At 36.4% G+C, this 21963-nt stretch overlaps 1 protein-coding gene across 1 annotated transcript; it reads right to left on the bottom strand.

The window, feature by feature from the left end:
- Nucleotides 1-909: 909 nt before the first annotated feature.
- Nucleotides 910-21335, bottom strand: LOC110803579 (DExH-box ATP-dependent RNA helicase DExH9). Its single transcript, XM_022009106.2, has 14 exons — nucleotides 20921-21335; nucleotides 19644-19844; nucleotides 19325-19543; nucleotides 18083-18418; nucleotides 14227-14331; nucleotides 5378-5488; nucleotides 4846-5096; nucleotides 4491-4614; nucleotides 4121-4403; nucleotides 3890-4044; nucleotides 3314-3463; nucleotides 3008-3240; nucleotides 2213-2477; nucleotides 910-1539 (listed from the first exon to the last, which is right to left on the bottom strand). Exons 1-14 carry the CDS (start codon nucleotides 21182-21184, stop codon nucleotides 1261-1263), a joined length of 2976 nt encoding a protein of 991 aa, XP_021864798.1. The 5' UTR covers nucleotides 21185-21335; the 3' UTR covers nucleotides 910-1260.
- Nucleotides 21336-21963: the final 628 nt, after the last annotated feature.

The following is a 21963-nucleotide window of genomic DNA, read 5'->3' as shown; positions in this document are numbered from 1 at the left end:
CCCCCCAAAATAAGAGCCCCAAAATTTGAATATATCCTAATTGAGTTACTTAAATACCAAGAAACGATCATTGGCGCAGCGGTAAAGTGAGCACACTTAGATTCAGTATTGCCGAGTTCGAATCCCGTGGGATTGAGTTTTTAAATAAATATCTCTCTTTATTTTCTCTCTCCTTTCAGTACAATTGTACTCCATTAACATCTTATAATTTTCTTTCCTTTCCCAAAATTCTCTTTGTTGCTTCGGTGCTTCCCATTAAGACTGATGTTTTAGTTTTCAATTTCCAAAAATATGTTTGATTATAAATTTACTACCCTCTCACTGCCTTATTAATCTTTCAGTTTATTATCATTAATACGATTTAACAACTAACGAAAATGAATTTAACTTCGTAAAATAATCAATTGGCAACCAATTTCGACACAATATTAAGGGCGTAATGTCTACTATATTACATTATAAAAGCAAATACTCCTAACGTAAAGAAAATAAAAAATGACCTTATCTATTTATGTGTTAGAAATATTTGTTTATTAATGATGGATAATTGCCTTAATAATTTTTCTGTTTTGAAATACCTTTTTCCCTATAAGATAGACGAAGAATTATTACTTAGTATAGTTTTTATTTTAAAAAATTTGAGACGTTATTAATGGTACAATAATGATTTTGAAAAGGGGACATTTCAGTACTTAAGAGATAAGTTACACAAAGTATTTAAAGTTGAAACTTGTAATACTTGGTATATGCTTGTAATTTCTTTTTTTATCCAGTTTACATAGTATTTATTTTGATTCAAAAAAGGGCCCCTAATTTACAAATTCGCACAGGACCCCACTTCACTTTGCCACACCCCTGAAAGGTATCTTTTCCTGTGCTAGTATACAAGTGATTACTTTTCATGACGAATGCACCCTTAAACAGAGAACTAATGGTAATTCAAAAGATGATCGTAACAATGAAGAAAAATAGAGAACAAAAAAGTGATTGTACTTAATTCTGGCTAATATATTGATTTTCCCCGAATAAGTTAACAAAAAAACAAATTGAAAGATACAAAAGGACCTCATAATCAATTAAAGGTGTTGTGCACAAAAATTACTGCATCACTTGGAACTGTCTTGAGTGCGTTGCAGTATCTTCTTCCATGCGAAAATTGAGCCCTCAAATTGGTTCTTCGGGTAGTCTCCACGAAAGGACGGGCTTCTTTTCCTTATATATATGCTATAAACTGTTTAGAAAAATTTCAAACTTGTGCAATCACAAATATAAAGATGCAGCAAATACTATATCCCTCTTGATCTTCGAGACAGCATCTTCAAACTTAGATTCAAGCTCCGTCTCCCCAATAGATTTAGCTGCGAGAATGAGTTGCTGAAGGACTTCTTCCAATCTCCTGATAGCCCTAATCAAGCTCCCCTCAAAAACCTGTGTAATTTCCATGATCTCGTAGAATTTGGATCCTTTTGCCCAAGCATAGACTGCCTCCATTATATCAGGCCGGAATGAGCTCACAAAATTCTCCACATCAATTTGGACCTATCATGCAAAAATTATAAGAGAAGTATGATTTCAATTCGCTGAAATTGACAAAGGATTCTCTGGTCAGTATGCAAATGATTGGAAATTTTCGCTTCCTATGACCAGTTAAAATATAAGATAAGGAAATATATTAAATTTTCAGTGCATCAATTCTTTGCCTAAAATACAGAATTAATCTTTACACAACACCGCCTCTATCTTCCCTTTCCTCTGTCTTGAGTTCCCTCAGTTTGTTTTCTAACACGCAAAAAGTAGATTGTGTGGTATAAATTTTTTACAAGTATGCTTTAGATGCATTCTAGGCACCATCAATCGCTCGAGAAAAGGAAATCTGACTGAAGCCTAATTTTCCGAGTTCCTCAGTGAGGAAGTTACTCAGGTAACATTTTCATAGTTGCTGCTTTCAACAATGACAAACAATAATATAAAATCAACCCAGTTAAAATATTTAAGTTGTACGAAAATCAGTTCAGCACATTGAAAATAAGTTTTGTTTTGGTTCAGCGAAATCAATACTCCAAAATTTCTCACTTTATGATTATAATAGTAATTCTAATAAATACTTAAGTTATTTCTGTTATTATAATTGTTGATTAGCTCATCTTGTTATTATAATTGTTGGTTGGGTGGGAGACACTTAAAAGCAAAGAACACGCGAATGCCAAGTTACCTTGCACTCAAGCTGGACTTTGGCAACCGTCCTAGCTGTATCTTGTAATTGTGCAAAAAGCAGCTCAAGTTCTTCTCTAGGTTTTTGAGCATCTTGAAGTTTTTCTTGCCATACAAGACATGACAAAAGGGCCACCATATCTTCAACCTTTATGTCCTTGAAAACACCATTTAATATAAGCTCTGTCAGCGTCAACTCATCAGCACTACTAATTTCAGAGGCAATCTTCCCCTTCAACTCCACAACATCATCATTGGTAACGTATCTGCAATTGTATCAGCAGGAGGGAAAATCGAGAGTAACATCAATAAACGCAATAACAAAAAGTTTGTGGTTGTCAGTTATCTGGTATGTATACTAAATATAAAGCGCATATCAGACAAAGTTTTCCATAATAGCAACAGACATGTATTGTCATATAGTCGGCAGTAAACAAAGTATTTCTCAGTGGAGCTAGATAGCAACCATTTTATAGGTCAAAATTCAAAGCTCCAGTGTCCTGGCTGGAACAGATATACAACTACTTTAGAATGACAGCAAATAATATGAAAACGAGACAATAAAAATGATCAACAGGTTCACATGGTGACCCTAACTAACATAACATGTATTCTACATAGAGACAAGCAGGTAGATGTCAAATTGTAGAATAGAAAATTCCTTTCTTGATGCTAGGGTAAAACAAGTTTAAAGGGCATGTACAATTAATTTATTAATAAGTAATAAAAGAAAATCAATTTTGATAAAAAAAAAAAAGCACGGGCAACGTTGACCAATAAAGACAAGAACTGTTACCCAAGCCGTCTCAAAACCCGTTTCCTTGCTTTGAGCTCGTCCTTAAATGCTAAGGCAGTAGAGGCACGCATCTGTCTCTTAATAGACTTTATCTTGGCAGCAAGTTCTTGCTTCTTATGCAAAGTTTGAAGCTTCTCCTTAATCAAAGGAGACTTTGCAACTTCGTGCTTATCAAACAGACTCTCCAATGCTTCAATTCTACGTACAGCTTTTCTGTATGAGCTGCTTTGAACCTGAATAATACAAACATTGACGTTAACTGACAGGAAGGAAGAAGCACAGAGGTTGAAATCTCAAGTAGTCTACCTTCATATCTGCTTCAGGATCTAGCAAAGGAACCCCCTCTCTAGAACACCTGGAAATAACTTCTGATACCTTCTTCAAGGTGTTTTCTCGAGCCTCTAATGGCAAAAGATCCTTGGACATGATCACACGTATGCAACTCAAATTGTAAACCTGTGGTAGATAAGTACATTAGAGTTCAGCCTCTTGTTCTTTGGCAAGCACAAAAAGTAAAATGCATGTGCTTTGAACAAGATTATTACATCTCAGAGCCGAGTATCAAAAATAAGAGAAAGATGACAAAGGCTGTGTTCACTTTAACTTATTCTTATTGTTTATTACGTATTCTTCTGAAAATCAGGCCAGACCAGACCAGAAAAAGCACTCACAGAAAACATTCAGACCAGAACAGACCAGGTGAAGAGAATAGAGTCTAATACTTACTTATGTTCTATGATACAAAAAAATAAAATTCTTTCTGAGTAAAATTGTAAGTCCTTGTAAGAAGAAAACTTCAAATTGCCTACAAGTAAGTTATTTCAGTCATGAAAGGGAGAGCATATACAGGAGTATTAAACAGAAACAGTAAAGGTGATCTACCTGAGAAAGTGGAACAGACACTACAACAGGCACTCCGGGATCCTTTAGTGGAACAATTTTAGTAGTTTTCTTTGCACCACCCTCTCTGCTCACCATACATTTTGCAAGAACATCAAGAGTATAGCTTGCATCCTCTGGCTTTTTACTGCTTTCATCTGAAGGAATAATTCTCAACATAAGAAAACAAGCTATTAACATATAGGAAACCGATGACATAAAGAAAATATCTACCTTCAGAAGTACTCTTAATCCTTTGAAAATTTATAATAACACCCCATGTCACATTATCCTCAATGGAGAAAGATGGCGGGTCCTCATCAGTTTTTGTGCATTCAATGCACACAAGTCTTCCAGGCTGCAAGAAAGGTAGGCAATACTTTGGAGAATAAACAATAACGCGCACATCTTTCTTTAAACTTTTGTATTGCTCAATTAAAGAGTAATAGTTCTTCAAGGTTTCTTCTTCTTCAATAATAATTGAATCCTTCTCCTCTTTAAGTTGTTTAGCATGTCTCTGGAGAGAAATGAGGTCAAATATTAGAAAACAGCATTCATATTGAAAAACAAATCTTCAAAAAGATTCTGGATGAAAAATATTAACCTCCAAATCAGGAATTGCACGATCAGCTTGAAACTGATAGAAGGAATTGCGAAGCAGATTTTCAGGGTTACCATCTTCACACCGTAATTGATTCAAAATCATGTTGTAGCTCAGATGAAAGGCACTTCATCAGAGAAAATGGAGTCACACAGATGAAATTTACAGGATATTGGATATTGCATGGACAATAAATAGTGAACATGAGTATCCACATTTTGATTTTTGTGACAGTATCATTGACTTAGAAATCATGTCAAGTGACTCAAGTCAAAGTGCAACGACCACAAAGATTTGTACTTTTTCTATTCAATAATAACTCAAATTATCATTGCCACAAAGCATCATTGATGGATACCTGTTCAAACTATCAGCATTTCCTTTAAGCATCATCTTGGCTGTTGAAGGTTCAAGCTTCTCATCTACCATCAAAATGCATATCCCACGCTCATCAATACCTCGCCGACCAGCACGACCACTCATTTGTATATATTCTCCACTGGATATCCATCTGAACTTATCTCCGTCGAACTTACGGACATTTGTAAACACAACAGTCTTCGCAGGCATGTTCAAACCAATGCTAAAGGTCTCTGTTGCAAACAAGCACTAAAGAAATTTCATTCAAATTTGGCACTCGTGTGACGAAAATTTTCATGAAACGATATTAAGAGATTGCGATACATACAGAGAATGATAGGGAGTGCTCAAAGTACTAGAATCTGATTGGAGTTCAGAAAATCTAAAAGCACATAAAGATCCTTCAAACTCCTTATAGAATCTCATTGATTATTTTTTGGACATAAAATTACGAAGTTCAACAAAATGATAATTTCTGATTAGACTCTACATGAGTACTTGAAATATAAAATGAAGTGTGCCTTCTTTACCTTGATAAGCCCTTCTTGAAAAAGAATTTCAATTACTTCCTTCAGAATTGGCAGCAAGCCAGAATGATGAACTCCTATTCCGCGCTTTAAGAGAGGTAACAAATTTGTAACCTGCAGAAAATCAAGTGCAGAAAAGGTTCACAACAGTTTCGAATAAAAGTGCTGCGAATCAAAACTGCAGACTCGGCAACAAAATGGTGATTACAGTTGGGAAAAAACCCGACTTCAAGAGAAGGCACCCACCTTCGAGAGAAAAGAAAAAAAAGAATACACTTCGGCAAAAACAAATTATTAATCTCACAACATTTTCAGGTATTGAAATCTTGTACCATTTTCCTCATCTGCTCCGGGATCTCTTTTTAATTGCATCACTTTGACTTGGCATTATTCATATGTTAAATTTGACTTGAAACTTTTACCAATATATAGTAATCAAATTTTATTATGTAAAATATTGTTGGATTAGTCACAATACATATTTTCATAACATCAACTTTTTATAATTTTAACAAATAGAAAATTAGAGATTTTTAATAGTCAAATGATGCATTGGCACCGTAAGTCTGCTCGTCCAGGTAATGCAATTAAACAGAAACCGGAGGGAGTACAAGATTGTAATCATTGTATTATTAAGGAAAAATTAGCCTCAAACAATAGAAATAAAAATTATGGCCTGAGTGCCAAAACGGCACAACCTTTGACTAATAGCCAAAAATACAAAACGGCATTGTGTTAGAATCCAACCTTCCTTGCCTTGTACTTTTCTTATATTTCCTTGTATTTTCCTTATATTTCCTTGTATTTTCTTATTTAAGCTTTCTAGGACTTTTTTTTTAAAGTTTCTAGGCATTAGATAAGATTATTATGTTTGAGTCAATCCAGTGTTCACTAGATGTTTTTAGCTAATTCAAAATAAATCTCTACGAGGGGTATGAACCAATACCTCTAACCAGAAGTTGTCTTTGCTTAATCACTAGTGTTGTTGTAAACCTTTATTGATGTTGTGTTGTCACTTGTTTTTAAGCTTTCTAGACTAATAAAGTCTCCCCGAACAGATACACTCGTGTCGTCGGCTAACTTGTTGTGCACAAACAAGTGTCCGATCGACGCTCGCGTCCCTCTCTTGTTGACAATAGACAAGAAGCATCTTCTTTCAGAAACCTTTGCTCGCTCGTGCTTCACGAGCCCTTTGAATTCGCTTCGCACAAGATTTGTGCCCTTACCGCCCACTAGGTAAGAGCACGCCGCACGATCCGGTGCCCAAAACATTCGAATCGTGACGGTTGGTATCAAAGCCAAGGTTCAAACCTAGGCCTCGAGAGACCCTAGTAAGAGCAGATCAAGATAGAATCGACCCAAGAAAGACTAGCCTGGCTAGAGGGCAAGCCAGAAACATGGCACCAGCTCGAGGAGATTGTCATAAAGCAAGATAGGCGAAGTGACGAGCTCAAAGATGGCGTCGAAGAATTGAAAACAGAATTGACGAGCACGAAGATGGCAGCTCATTCGGGATTTTCGTCGTGGACCACACAATGTTTTGAATGCAAGCGCAAAGGAGAAATTGATAGTTTGTAAAAAAAATTGTCCGCCATGACTATTTTGCAGCCAACTCTAGAAGATGAACAAGAAGAGTCGAAGTACGGTGAAGATGAACCCTCAAAACTAGGTGTCGTCCACAAGATGTATGCCATGGGAAAAGACGTGATGTATACCATGGGAAAAGAACCCCAAGGTAAAGAACCTCAAGGAATTGATACTTGATGTACTGACAAATGTTTTGAATGCAAGCACAAAGGAGAATTCGCAGCCAACTCTAGAAGATGAGCAAGAAGAGTCGGATGTCGGAGTACGGTGAAGATGAACCCTCAAAACTGGGTGTGGTCCACATGATGTATGCCATGGGAAAAGAACCCCAAGGAGAGAGATCTCAAAGTACTTATTTGATGTATGTGGAAGTCCAGGTAAAGAGGAAAGGAGCCGAGATATGGTAGGTGGCACTCACAACTTCGTTACGGAAGACAAAGCGAAAAGGCTTGGTTAAAATTGGTGCGTTAAGGAGGTAAAGAAAAAGCAGTCAACTCGGCAACTAAGCAAATTCACAGCATTGCAAAGAACATCCCCACCAAGTTGGGAGATTAGAGCGGACACCTCAACTTCACATGGCGACTATGAACAACTTCAATCTTGTACCGGGCATGGATTTCGATTTCATCCTGATGCCATAATGGGTTCATTACTCATGGCAGGAAAACAATCCTGAATTCTCAAGACATGTGCTCCATGACAAGAAACGAAGAAACAAAAAGGGCCTCTTTGTATCAGTTATATAGTTGAAGAAATGGCTTAAGAGGAATAAACCTACATTCCTCGCAACTCTATAGATGAAACATAAGGAGATGCCTCTCCAGATCTCATGGACCTACTTAGAGAGTTTGTTGATCTGCTTCCAGAAGAACTTCCAGAAGTTCTTCCGTCGAGGAGGGTCATTGATCACGAGATTGAGCTAGTGCCCGGAGCCAAGCGTCGCACGAGTTCCATATCAAATGGCGCCTCCAGAATTTGCTGAACTGGAAGACAGCTTTACGATTTTCTAAAGGGAGGGTTTCCCCACCCTTCTAAGGCTCCCTATGGTGCATCGGTGCTCATCCAGAAGAAACAAGACGGAAGACTCCGCTTGTGCATCGATTATAGGCACTGAACAAGGTGATTGTGAGAAACCACTATCCAATCCCGATAGTGGTGGCAGACTAGTGCGATCAGTTGGGGGATGCAGTCTACTTCACTAAGTTACTTGAGATCAGGGTATCATCAAGTTCGGATGGCTCGAGGCGACGAACCAAAGACAACATGCGTTACGAGGTACGGAGCATTGGAATGGCTCGTCATGCCCTTCGGCCTGACGAATACAGCGGCCACGTTCTGCACTCTCATGAATCAAGTCTTCCATGAATACCTCAACAAGTTTGTAGTGGTATACTTAGACGACATTGTTATAACCAAACGCCTGCCACAAACGATTAGAAACAAACCCGCAAATAAAATATAGAACAAATAGCAAAAACAATAATAAAAGACACAAGTGTTTGTGAGGAAATTTAGATTTCCTCCCCACAAATATTATCGTATTATTAAGTTCCTGCAAAATAATACAATAACCCCTCAATTGATGATTCCTCTCACCAATGTATTTTTCCCTCTTATTTTCTAGCTAGGCTTAAACCCCCTTTTATAGGCTAAACTAGAAACCTACATCTACTAGAATTATACTTGCTTCCCAAGTCTAAACAATTATAGAGATTGTTACATACCAAAATATATCTAGTTTCCTAATTACAATTCTAATTAAACTAGGAAACAAGATATTAAACCAAACAAGTTTATTTCATATTCTTGTCGACTTAACTAAGTTGTGTTTAATTCCTAGCCGACATTGTGATCTATAGCAAGACCCTTGAAGAACACGTTGAGCATCTGAGGTAAATTTTTAGCTAATTTTAAATAAACCTGTATGAGGGGTATGAACTAATACCTCTCACCATAAGTTGCCTTTTCTTAATCACTAGTGTTGTTGTACGTCTTTATTGATATTGTGTTGTCGCTTGTTTTTAAGCTTTATATACTCAACAAAGTCTCCCCAAATGGATACACTCGCGTCGTCGGCCCCACTTGTGATTGTTGTGCGCACACAAATGCCCAATCGATGCTCGCGTCCCTCTCTTGTTGCATGTAGACAAAGACGCTCCTTTCAGAAACCTTTGCTCGCTTGTGCTTCACGAGCCCTTTGAATTCGTTCCGCACAAGGCTTGCGCCATTACCGCCCACTACGTAAGAGCGGGCCGCACAATTTGGTCCCTAAAATAATCGGACCGTGACACATTGCGTGTCAAAAATCATACATATGATCCTAGGTTCTACGGGAGTCAAAATTTTAAAAATAAAAAATATAAAAAATCACTTTTTCTTCCGCAACTCACGTGACTTACCTAAACCTCCCACATACATCCTTCTTTTGTTCTTTTATTTATTTATTTGTTTATTTATAACTTCTCAAACTCTTCTTCTCTTCATAATTCCACACCTTCAATATTAAATAAAAAATCAAAATTTGAAGAACTTCACTTGAATTCGAAGAGGAAAACACAACCATGGAGGATATTTCTTCTCCTTTGGTAAATATATTGAACTACTTTTTTTTGTAATGTTGAATTCTAAGTAATTTTCGTTAATTGTTGTAATAAGTAGGGTTTGGATTTAATCGATTATTTTGTTGTTGAATCTTTTTTATGTATTTACAAATTCAAAGTGGGGCGTTATGGAGAGAAAAGAAGAAAGTGGGAAGTTAGGGAAATAATAATAACAAAAAAGAACAAAAGGAAGAAAAAGGTGGAAAGTTTAGGTAGGTAAGTCACGTTAGTTAATGAAGAAAACATATAAATTTAAAAATAAATAAATAAAAATTATTGACCATTGAATTCTTTTTTGTCTCTTTGCGGAATTTAGGGTTGCCGGTGTGAATTATGAGACACAATGCACCCTTTGTAAAAGTTGGTGTTGTTTTGGTTATTAATCAGAGGTTGTGTTGTTGGGTGGAGTTGTTGATGCCAATTTTGCCTATTAAATAGTATCATAGGTACTTTCCGAGAAAGCCAAACTAAAGGAAGCGAGGAAGTCATTCTTAACGTAAATTGGTTTTTACTTTGCACAAGATTTTCCCTTCTTAAACATTGATCATTTAGTTTTACGATTTCCCTCGTACGGAAATGAGAAGACATTTACTTAAATACAGGAAAGGGAATAGCAAATAGCAATTCTGCAGAGTTGGCAGACCATTGCCTAAAGAGAAACAATAATATTCCTTTCTAAGGGAAACAAGTTATCCATTACCCTTTTCCAAATGGAGATATATATCCTTTCTAAGGGAAACAAGTTCTCCATTACCCCTTTCCAAATGGAGATATATATGCAGAAGCAACTGCAAATGGTAGGTGATTATAAACATAGCTAAATGACTTTGCAAACAGACTCGGAATGACAAATGAGATTCACACTCTATTTCTTTTTCTTCTCTCTGCATGTGTTCCCTGTGTTAATTGTCAGTACGATGTGTCCAAGACTCATACTCATCTTAATTCCAAAAAACATCATAAATAAGTACCTAGGGTCCATAACCTCGTCAAAGTGTAGGAGTCACAACAAAAACCAAGTTGTGTAAAAGGAATGTAGGAGTCACAACAAAAAAATCAAGTTTTGAAATTCTTGTGAAGAATGGAAGATACGTATATGTCCCCATGCAAGGCCTCTAATTTCCCCACCCACCCCCACGCATAAGGAGTTGAATTCCAAATAAAGGGAGTGGGAGATGAAGAGTGTAACAACTCCTCATCAAAGCTACTAAAGCAACAGTTTGGTTACATAAATTAAGAAGACTAAATTTAGACAAAGCATGCTTTTTACATTGATACATCAAACGCGTCTATTGATTCCGATTTAGGTTTATTTGGCACTATGGGTTTCAATTCATTTTAAACCACTGTTGTAGTTGGCTTTCAAAATTTTCACCCAGAGTTGGTCAGTAGGGTGGGGAGGTGTGATTTGGTACAATTTACAAACTTCTTTTTTTTTTTGAAGGAAGTAAGAGACGTTAAATTTAATTAATCAAACTCATACGGCATCTACTATAGATACTCAATACAACGAAAACAAATCTATCCAAATCAAAGAAAAATCTTCTGTGAAAGAACTAATAATCCAATAGCATAAATCTGATAATTCTGCAATCGTTGTCTTCAACTTACCACGAGGGAATTCGTCGCTCCATCATAAATTTGAGATGAAAATTCTTGTGTTAATTTAGCAGATTGCAGACAAATAATTAATACCCATTGCAAATGTGCAGAACCAAATTATCAATAAAGATCTCACAAAACAAACCAAAAAATTGGCATGATGAGGTTCTGTGGGCAGCAAAGAAGAGCAGGAGCACTAGGGCTAGGGACATCTCTTGTAGTCTGTTTTTCATTGAAACAGTTTATGCTATTTGGCTTCAAAGAAATAAACTGTTTTCAAACAAGCTTGAACCTAGTAGATTGGTTGTTAATAGGATTGTTTCCAATGTAGCTTGTAGGAGGCAGATGTAGGTTCTGTTTTATTGTGTTCCTGTTCGGGGTTGTGTCCCTTTGTATCAGGGTTGTTTAATTGTTATGATGTTTAGGGGGCTCTTATAGTTGTTACTTTGGTAATTAATAATAAATAAATAAACCAAAAATATCCTACACATCCTTTGAATAGTCAGAAATCTTATTGCTCCTACGAGAAGAGCAGAAACCCATCGAAATATGGGATAAAATGCTCTCCTAAGTCCTAATGCGAAAAAAAACATTATTGCTCTACTTTACATCATAAGGATATAGCATTCTAGCTTATCTTAAATATGTTTCATAATATGTATAGCTATCAGTATCAACCTAATCCATAGCTGTTTACATTCCTGTCAAATGGGTGGGGTTCTAGCAATGTAATGGCAGCCCCTAAACAAAGAAAATTAATTAGAGTTTTTAGGGGGAGAGAGTCAGAGAGGGGAGGAAAGAGGCAGCTGCCATTTTACAATTTACGCAATTTTTAAAAACATCAATTCAGGTCGGCAAAGCTCAATTTTCAGATTTGAAGTCCCTCTTTATAAATGTAAATTTCAGCTTTTCCAAATCACAGGCCGCTCTAAACTTGCCAGATTAAAGCCTCAAATATCTCCCCTAAAGTTTTTCTCCCACCTCACTATCTTCTTCTATTTCAAGTTTTTTGCCCACTTCTTGAACTTGTTGGACGCTTGAAGCTAGTGGTTTTAATGGTATAAGGTTAAAAATACAAAAACCCCATTACCTCTTCTTGGGCTTACTCTGTATATCTTCACCAATTACTATCTGATCGCCAAAAAATCATTTTTATAATTGATGGCCAAAAGACTTGGTTACCAACAACAACAAAGCCTTAGTCCCAAAATGATTTGGGGTCGGCTAACATGAGAATTAGAGTTGCAAACTGAGGCACTATTTTCCGTATCTAAAGAATATATAAACACACACTAGAATTTTTCATAGAAAAGCAGAATACCATAGCAAATAAAGGATATAAAGATTATTAATTTTCATTTGCATAAAAGATCCTGCCAATTCCACAGTTACCATTCTGCTCAAACACACTTAAAAAGTATAATATGTTCAACTAAATGCAAATAACACATTCACACGAACCATAACTGCAACACAAATCAGTGATTCAAAAAAAGTAAGAGATGCATGTGGTGATAGATGTCCTGCAACCTAGGCATAAGGTAAGAGGTGGAGCCGTGGAATGTGTAGGCAATGCAAGGCACACGTTTATTAAAATATTTTTTCTATATCATACATAAATTCATGGATGATGGGAACTGATTTTGCTACATAATGATACCTCACAACATTGTATCATAATCCCTCTGTATTTTTTTACGATTGACACTTCCCATTTCCGGCCGTATTAGTTTAGGAGTTATACTTCTCTTTTAGGGAACCTTCTTTATTACTCCCTCCATCCCAGATTAGTTGTTACACTTACCTTTGCACAAAGTTTTAGTTGATAAGTGGTTGTTTGGTTATCAATTGTTATTTTATTGAAAAAGTAGATGTGATAGGAGTAAGTGGGTGTATTTTTTTAATTGAATGAGAGAGGGTTTGGGGACAAAAAAAAAATAGTGGGAAGAGAGAGACAATATAATAATTGTGGGGTCATTACTAATTTAGAAGTGTAACAACTAATCTGGGACGGACGAAAAAAGAAAGTGTAACAACTAATCTGGGACGAAGGGAGTAAAATATTACATCTCTCTCCTATTATGGTCCCACACCCCATTAAATTAATTTTTCTCTCTCTCCCATGGTCCCCAGACTCCCCACACATACTCACATCATCTTTTTTCACAATAAATTATTCACCCACTAACAAATATTTACAATAAAGAACTAACACATCCACTCCAGTGTTACCTAATCCTCTAATCAGCCCACGAACCGCGAACCGAAAAAGCGAATTATAACATCAAAATGGTATACTTTTGGTCTAATTTAGCAAATTAGGTAGCGAATTGCGAACCCGTACCCAGTCTCATACTAGCGAACCAGGTAACAGTGTTCCACTCACTTTCATCATAATATAAAAGATCTACTCACCTTCCTAAAACTATGTGCCATTCAAAGTATTACTCCTAAAAAATGGAGGGGGTACAAAAAGAACACTAAAAAGAATATTTTTTTTCCAAAAATAATTAAGAGATTTTATTTCTTCACCTTATTTCAAGAACTTATTACTTATTCTTAACAAAGTCGGATCAAAAAAATTCAAATGCATAGAATGCACGCTTCACGTTTCAAAGAATGCGTACGGCGACTTGTAGTATATTAACATTGAAAACATAAAATTTAAAATAGTACATAAATGTAAGGATATTAGATTTTTAAGTGGGCACTAAACTCCTCAAGAGTTGGCTTATATAATAGAGATATGTTTAACACCGTATTTGTAAATATTATGAAAACTTTGTAAATTTCACACTGAGACTAGTATTACATATTACAAATATAGTCAAACCGTCAAAGCTCAGTCAAACCGAAAGATTGGATCAGACCGCACCTCAAAAAGTTTCGGGGAGAAAACAAAGCCTAAGTCCCTTTAAAAAAAGAGACTTGTGAACATCTTGCACACAGAGCACCTCACACCACCCAAGAGGTGATCACCACATAGCCTTTTCCCTCATACACTTAGACTCAAGAGCAATTTTTAATGCATCGAAACCACTAAATGGAAAGAGGCAGAATTACCTGAGGAAGCTTCTTGTCATCATCAGATAGCATGTCCATCGCACTCCAGAAAATAGTTTCTATGTTAACCTTCTCATCGTCCCCATTCAAATCCATCTTTGCCATCTAAAAGAGAACAAAAGAGTGCAGGACGCAGTTAGAGAAAAAAACAACCGTAACAGATCTGTGAAGTAATTGCATGCCAGAAATGCATAATGTGTATTTCAAGCGTTAAAAAAGTAAGGAAAATATGTCACTCACTACCTAGAAAACTAGTCACTTTGTCACTTAGAAGCCGCTTGGCCAAGCTCCTACAACTGTTTCTCAAGTGGAGAGAAAGAAACTAGGCCAAACAAGGGTTAGAGTAAAGGTAGAATTGGGCTCCAAAAGGTTTCTTGGAGGCATCAGAAATAGAAGCTACAATATGTAGCTTCTGAAAACAGCTTCTCGAGGAGCTGAAAATTGCATTAAAATGAATATTTTACTGGACGATAACAGCCCTAATGAAAAGACGAAATGACCACTTGTCCATATATTAATACTCTTTCTCTTCCCTCCGGTCACCTCTTTCTTCTTCATCAATGGTGCTCTCCATTGATGTAATGAATTTTCTCTCTCCTCGACATCCACCTTGGACTTCTTTTGCCCGTGATTAACATGAAATAAGTTACACCACCCTCCGCAACCATATTCGCAACATGCGATTTACCAACTAATCACTAATAACACACTCACAGCCACAATCCACCATGAGCAACGAGCAACAACCGGTGATCTTGGGCTTTGTGTGTTTTTAAGTGGGGAAGTTTTAATTCATCAAGTTCGTGAGAGAGGACGGAAGGTGATGTTGAGGTGGTCGGAGCCAGGGAAGAGAGAAAATAACTGGGTTTGCTACTGGAAGTAGTTAATGGTTGCCTTCGATAGGAGTGTTATTGATGATTAAAATTAGTTTGCATATGAGATAATGGGAGGATTTCAATCAATTTCAATCTTTGGCGTGTGGATCTGATGGTTAAACATCACATAACAAGTAATATAATTGAAGTAATTTATTTTTTGTTTGCAAGTACTACTCCGTAGTCCGTACTATTTGCTCTTAGATTTTAAGTGAATGTTACAATGAAAAATAATTAGGATTTTAAAAAAGTATATAAATGTAAAATTTGAAAGAAAAAAATATAGATTATCAAAAATCAAAATGATTAATTTCAAATTTCAATGTATTAGACTCCACTATAAAGAAGGCCAATCAGTACAAAACAGTTTCTGTTTCTAAAATTGAGTGGACAAACACCTAAAAATTTAGAGAAGCACTTTTGAGTTTTGAGAAACAAAAACTGCTTTCTAGAAACTTGGCCAAACAGGCCCTTACTACCTTTTGAAAAAAAATATGAAGTTTCAACACCATTACATTGCCGATTGGTACCTTCTCCCCTTTTTCAGCAACTTTAGTCTTCAACGTCATATTTGAGTATTTTCCTTTATTTCCCTATATAATAATGCATGTAACTAAAAATAAAATAAAAACCTTCATTAATCCCCCTTTCCTCCAAAAAAAAAAACGGAAATTTCATGAAATACCCCCGATTTTGCCATAATTCACCAAAAGCCCATCATGTTTCAATAATTCATAAAATACCCCTCACAAATGACTTAATACCCCAAATACCCCTTCATGACGTCATCATCCTCATAAACTTGGCCACACAGGCCCTTACTACCTTTTGAAAAAAAATTATGAAGTTTCAACACCATTACATTGCCGATTGGTACCTTCTCCCCTTTTTCAGCAACTTTAGTCTTCAAATGACGTCATATTTGAGTATTTTCCTTTATTTCCCTATATAATAATGCATGTAACTAAAAATAAAATAAAAACCTTCATTAATCCCCCTTTCCTCCAAAAAAAAAACGGAAATTTCATGAAATACCCCCGATTTTGCCATAATTCACCAAACGCCCATCATGTTTCAATAATTCATAAAATACCCCTCACAAATGACTTAATACCCCAAATACCCCTTCATGACGTCATCATCCTCATAATCATCCAACTACGATCTAATTACCCACCTAATCCCTAATTAACCCCCCTAATACCTAATTACCCACCTAATTCCCCACTAACCCGCCCATTAACCCTTTAACCCACCCATTTACCCACCCATTTTATTTTCTTTTCTCTCTCCCCTTCCTTCTTCCATTAACCCACCACCCACCTCAAGGATTCCACCGGAGTTTGATTTTCCGGCGAGGGAGAGGGCTTTTTTCATGGCTGCCCCCCTTGCTCACTGCCATTCTCGTCTCCTTCTCACCTCACCACCGCCCCAATTCCTCTGGTTTAACCCACGGTTGACTCTCCTTCTCTCTTCCTTTCCTCCACACCCCTTCTCTTCCTCACCACCGACACCCCACACCCCGCACCCCTTCCCTTCCTCACCACCCCACACACCGCCACCGCCACCTACAGAAAACCCCGAAATTGCAAAATTAATTCATTACCAATTACATATTAAATTGAATTGAATAGCTAGTTCATCAATTTAGGGAAAATGGAAAGCAAGGGGCTGATTAAAATAGAATTTTCCTCTGATTTTTTGAAGCAAATCGTCTTCTTCGCTATTGAATTTGGTCGAAACGAACCCAAAAATTCCTCCTTCACCAATCAAATCGAAATGAATCCAAAAATTGAATGCGAACGGTGAGTGGATTTCCAGTAGCAAACGCTAAAATAGTAGCAACAACAATGGTGGTGATAATTTCATGAATTACCTACCCCACGATGAAGTTGTGGACTTGTGGGTATTGGTTTGGTTCGAAGGAAGTGAAATTGGGGATTTATTTCACTCACTCTCTCTCCTGTAAAAGCTGATCTTAGTTTTTTTTTTTTTTTAATTGTGCGGTGGTCACTGGTGGTGCAGAAGTGAGGGGAAATGAGCTGGTGGTGCGGCTGTACCCAGAATTTGGGCGGTGCAAGGTGGGTAGCCATGGAGTAAAGGTCATGGAAGAAGGAAGGGCAGAGGAAGAAGAGGCGGTGGAGAAGAAGGGAGAGGAAGATCGAAGATGGGTTAATTAGGAAAAAAATGGGTTAATTAGGGGAAATGGGTAAATGGGTGGGTTAATTAGATGTTAATTGAATTAATTAGAGATAATGACGTCATGAAGGGGTATTTGGGGTATTAAGTCATTTGTGAGGGGTATTTTATGAATTATTGAAACTTGATGGCCGTTTGGTGAATTATGGTAAAACTCGAGGGTATTTCATGAAATTTCCGGAAAAAAAAATTACCCCCATAATTACCCCCTCCTTTGTTTTATTAAAGGGGTTTTATTTTTCATTTTTAATTACATGTATTATTAAATAGGGAAATAAATGAAAAATACTCAAAATATGACGCCATTTTAAGGCTACAATCACCAAAAAAGGAGAGAAGGTAAGAATCGGCAATGTAATAGTGTTAAAAAGGTAGTAATTCAAAACTTTTTTTAAAAGGTAGTAAGTGACAAAGTCGCTAGTTTGCTAGGTAGTAAGTTACAAATTTTCCCAAAGTTAATGCAAAAGTAATCATACAATCAATATCCTGTAAAAACTATTACCCGTATGTTTTAAAAGCCATAATGGATGCAAAGCGGTCACTAATAATTCTTGGTACCAAATAGAATAAAGAAAGAGAGCTCCCTAATAATTCTTGGTACCAAATAGAAAGAGTGCATAAATTATGACAAGAGTGGCTGAGCAAGCCCCATCTAAACGTAACAAAAACATGAACTCCAAATAGAACAGTTCCCAACCAACAGAAGGTAAAAATTAAAACAGAGAAGTTCCAAAGGCACTCTCAAAAGACTACAGAGGGTGATAAAAGTACTGTTTTCTTACCTGCATGGCAAGAAATTCACACTCTCTTTTGCTGAAGCTAAACAATATAACAGGATCGTACTGACGCTGTATAAGCATTTTCACCAATTTGAATATATCACTTTCTTCTCCCAACTTACCAACGACCACACCCTTTTGCCACTTCCCATTCTCTCTCTTCTTTTCACCCCCACCAGGAGCTAAAGCATTCAAGGCTTTCTGGAAACTATCTTCACGAAATTTGGCCTTCTCATCCACCACCAAGTACAGGCCTTTTCCACCTGAAGGAAATATATAGTGTTGAAGTGGTGTTGGCCGATAATCTGTATAAACAATATGACATGGTTGCTGGTGAACCTGCATCAACAGTAACACATTCAGTCATCACGATGTTTTTGCGGCAGATTCATCATCATAAGAAACTTAAACTCCGTAGCACAATCACATGACCTATTGCAAAGTGCAAACAGTCAACAAGAAGTGCAGAATTGAAGGTTACCCAAAATAATTAGAGTAGAAAGAAACATGAATACGCCAAAAGTAAAACAGTATAAAGTCATAAAGAAAAAAGTTGAGGTATCCATTTAAATTTGGGACAAGAAGTGCCACCTTTGATCCAAATTGAAGATAATGACCACCTTGAGTGATACTCCCTCCGTCCTTTTTGTTTACCCCTCCTCTTTGTGGTGTCCCTTTGAGAATGCTCCATATTTTAAATGGAAAGTTTTTCCACTTGCTCTCTCTCTATCTCTCTCCTCATGGGACCACTTTATCAACCCATGTGCGCATTTTACACCCAAGTTTTAATAAAGTGAATTTTGGCTAAGGGGCAAACAATAAGGGACGGAAGGAGGAAGTTTAAAGAAAGCAGTAATTATTCAACACTCCCTCTGTTATTTTAGCGTTTTGTACTTGTTTCTAAATAAGTTATTGTTTTTATCATTAAATGAGAAAGAAAAGTTAAGATATGACCCCATCTATCATTATAATCCCCATGAAGTGTCATCAATGATCTAATCTCCACCCAATGAGAAACAAGAAAATATTGGGGACGGAAGTAAAAATTAATTGTATTTTATTAGGATTACTGTTAATAGATTAAAGAAACTAACCCTACAAATTAAACCTTAATCCTTGTCCGATACATAGGCTGAAACATCAACAAGAAAAAAAAGGAGGGAACATATAGTAGCACATTAGGACTTAATGCGAAAAAATTATTGACCACATAAAAACCAATTAAAACTCAAACAGAGACTTCACCTTTGCAACCCAATCTGCAAACTCCTTAGCGTTAGGTACAGTTGCTGAAAGGAACACAAACCGGGAGTTCTTTGGAGCCATCACTATGCTTTCCTCCCATACCACACCTCGCTCCTTATCACGCATATAATGAACCTCGTCAAATATTGCCCATGCCACCTCCCTTGTAATTTCAGATCCTCTATATTGCATACTTCGCCAAATTTCTGTTGTCATCACCTACAAAATGACATAATTTAGAAACCTAAAAAAAGAATCAGAAAATCAAGCAGACATGATACAACTCCACACGGCCCAAACGTAGCCAATACAAACTTACCAAACAAGAAGCGTTAGGATCAATGGTGACATCCCCTGTCATTAAACCAACATCTGAAAACTCTTCTTTAAATTCTCGATATTTCTGGTTGCTAAGAGCCTTTATAGGGGAAGTATATATCACCCTTTGCTTGTTGCGCAACGACATAGCAATAGCATATGATGCTACAACTGTTTTACCAGCTGAGGTATGGGCTGACACCTAACATGAAGAATAAGTTAATAGGGTATAACTTGAAAACTCGACAGTAAACAAGCATCAAGTCAAGGGAACCTGCACTAAGTCGAGTATTAATATTAGGGATTTAGGTCATACAACTGTTGGCAGATCCAAAAGGGAATTCAGCATACAAAAAGTTTCAAAAAAATTTGAATGAAGTGCGTTGAACAATAACTTATCATTCTACAGCCTTCCTATTGTATAGAAAAATGCAAACCCAATCAACACTGATTCTGAAAAGATGAATATGCAATTGTGTATTATCAATACTTTTCTACGAAAGGCTGAGTACAATTTTAGGAGAATATGTTATAGTGGGGTATGCATCAGGTTAACCTCTTCAACATCCACCTTCACTTATTGCTTCTGACAAGTTGAACATCAGTATAAATTTCCAAATCTTTTTTCTTCCTACTAAGTTCAAGAGAATTCTCTGCAGTAAGGTGTACATCTTGATAACCTCTTATACACCCGCCTCACTTATTACTTCGGTAAATTTGAAATTTTGGTGTAAATTTCCAGGCGGATAATGTAGGATGATTCTTGTTTTAGCACACCTTTTTGCATATGGATGAAATTAAGACCCCTCTGGAGATCATCTAATCTTAATTATAGAGAAATACAATTTCCAAACCTAAACTAACAATAGTAATAAACTACTAGTACAAATATGGTCTTCATTTTCCAAACCTAAACCAAGTACGATGCCACAATCAACAGTCAACTGCAAACCTAGCAATTCACTCTAATGACACACTTCATAAGTACAAACAAAAGACCAGCTTTCTACATCATTAGTATAAACAAAAATGACCAGCTTTTTAAATCACAAGTATAAACAAATGACCAGCTTTCTAAAAACCACATAATACATCAATATTCAACGACACATCTTCATCAAACCAAAAACCCAAAAATATTCACAAAAAAATGCAAAAAACAAAAGGAAAATATATCAGAAAAATTCACCAGAACCCCGGAAAAATTCATCAAAACCCCAGAAAAAATCATCAAAGACCCTAAGATAAAATCATCCCAGAAAAATAAAGGAAAAGTACCATAACAGACTCGCCATTTTCAAGGCACTTGATAGCTTGAGCCTGAAAAGGGTCGAGGGAGAAGGGGAATTCCTTAGCAGGGGTAGAGGTAGAGCTTGAATTGGAGGTAGAAGAACGAGGGACATAGCTATCAGGGTATGAAACATCATGAAAGCAGGCAACGGTGCCGCTATTGCTATTCTCTCTCATCACTTTTTGGGGTGGTGGGTTAGACTCCATTGATGGGTTTTCCTCTTCTACTGATTTCCTCTTCACAGAACCCATTGATTTTGGGCGAAAATCGAAACAGCAGAGAATTCAATTGAACTATTACAGAGGCAAGCAGTCGTTTATGGTGGCAGAGTGAGCAACGAGAGAGGCAGGGAGGACCGGGAGAGACTTGGAGGCCCTAATTGGGTTGTTGTTTTTTTCTACTACGGTCATAATAAAATCACTAACCCCTAACTGTTGTATTTGGGTTACAACCAGCTTTGGCTATAGTGTTGTACCCCTCCCCAAACGACGGGCTTGTATTATTTGTATTTTTATTTTTTGTACCATTTGTTCTTGTTGTTTTTTAAATTCTTCATAAAATTATTCATAGTTGTATTATTTGTATTTTCTTCTGAAATTTTATGTTTTTTTTATATTGTTTGTTCTTTTTTGTTGAATTATTTGTTCTTTCTTGTTTATTTGTTTGTTCATAATAATCATCTAGTTATTGTTCGTAATGAAATTAAGCTCTTTATCGATCTTTTATGTTTTTACAAGCACCTGTATTGTTTGTTCTTTCTTGTTGTACTGTTTGTTCTTTCGTGTTTTTTTAAATTCATCATAAAATTGTTCATAATTATTGTATTGTTTGTTCTTTCTTCTAGATTTTTATGTTCTTTTTTATATTGCTTGTTCTTTTTTGTTGAATTGTTTGTTCATAATAATCATCTGGTTAATGTTCATAATGAAATTATTTATGCTTTTTGTTTTATTTGTTCATACCTTTTGTATTCTTTGTTTTTTCTTGTTTTATTACTAAGCATTTTTTAAACCCTTGTTCTTTCTTTTTA

The sequence above is a fragment of the Spinacia oleracea genome, chromosome 3 (genome assembly GCF_020520425.1).
Source record: "Spinacia oleracea cultivar Varoflay chromosome 3, BTI_SOV_V1, whole genome shotgun sequence".
Classification (NCBI taxonomy): domain Eukaryota; kingdom Viridiplantae; phylum Streptophyta; class Magnoliopsida; order Caryophyllales; family Amaranthaceae; genus Spinacia; species Spinacia oleracea.
The sequence above is the reverse complement of the archived record's forward strand: the minus strand, read 5'-3'. Positions and strand labels throughout refer to the sequence as shown.

Excerpts from the sequence above, each read along its gene's own strand:
- LOC110803579 (XM_022009106.2), bottom strand. The coding sequence starts at position 21,184 with ATGGGTTCTGTGAAGAGGAAATCAGTAGAAGAGGAAAACCCATCAATG. Across the intron at positions 4,615-4,845 it reads AATGCTGATAGTTTGAACAG|TGCCTTTCATCTGAGCTACA; the intron begins GTATCCATCAAT and ends TCTCTGATGAAG. Across the intron at positions 4,045-4,120 it reads GATTAAGAGTACTTCTGAAG|ATGAAAGCAGTAAAAAGCCA; the intron begins GTAGATATTTTC and ends TTATTCCTTCAG.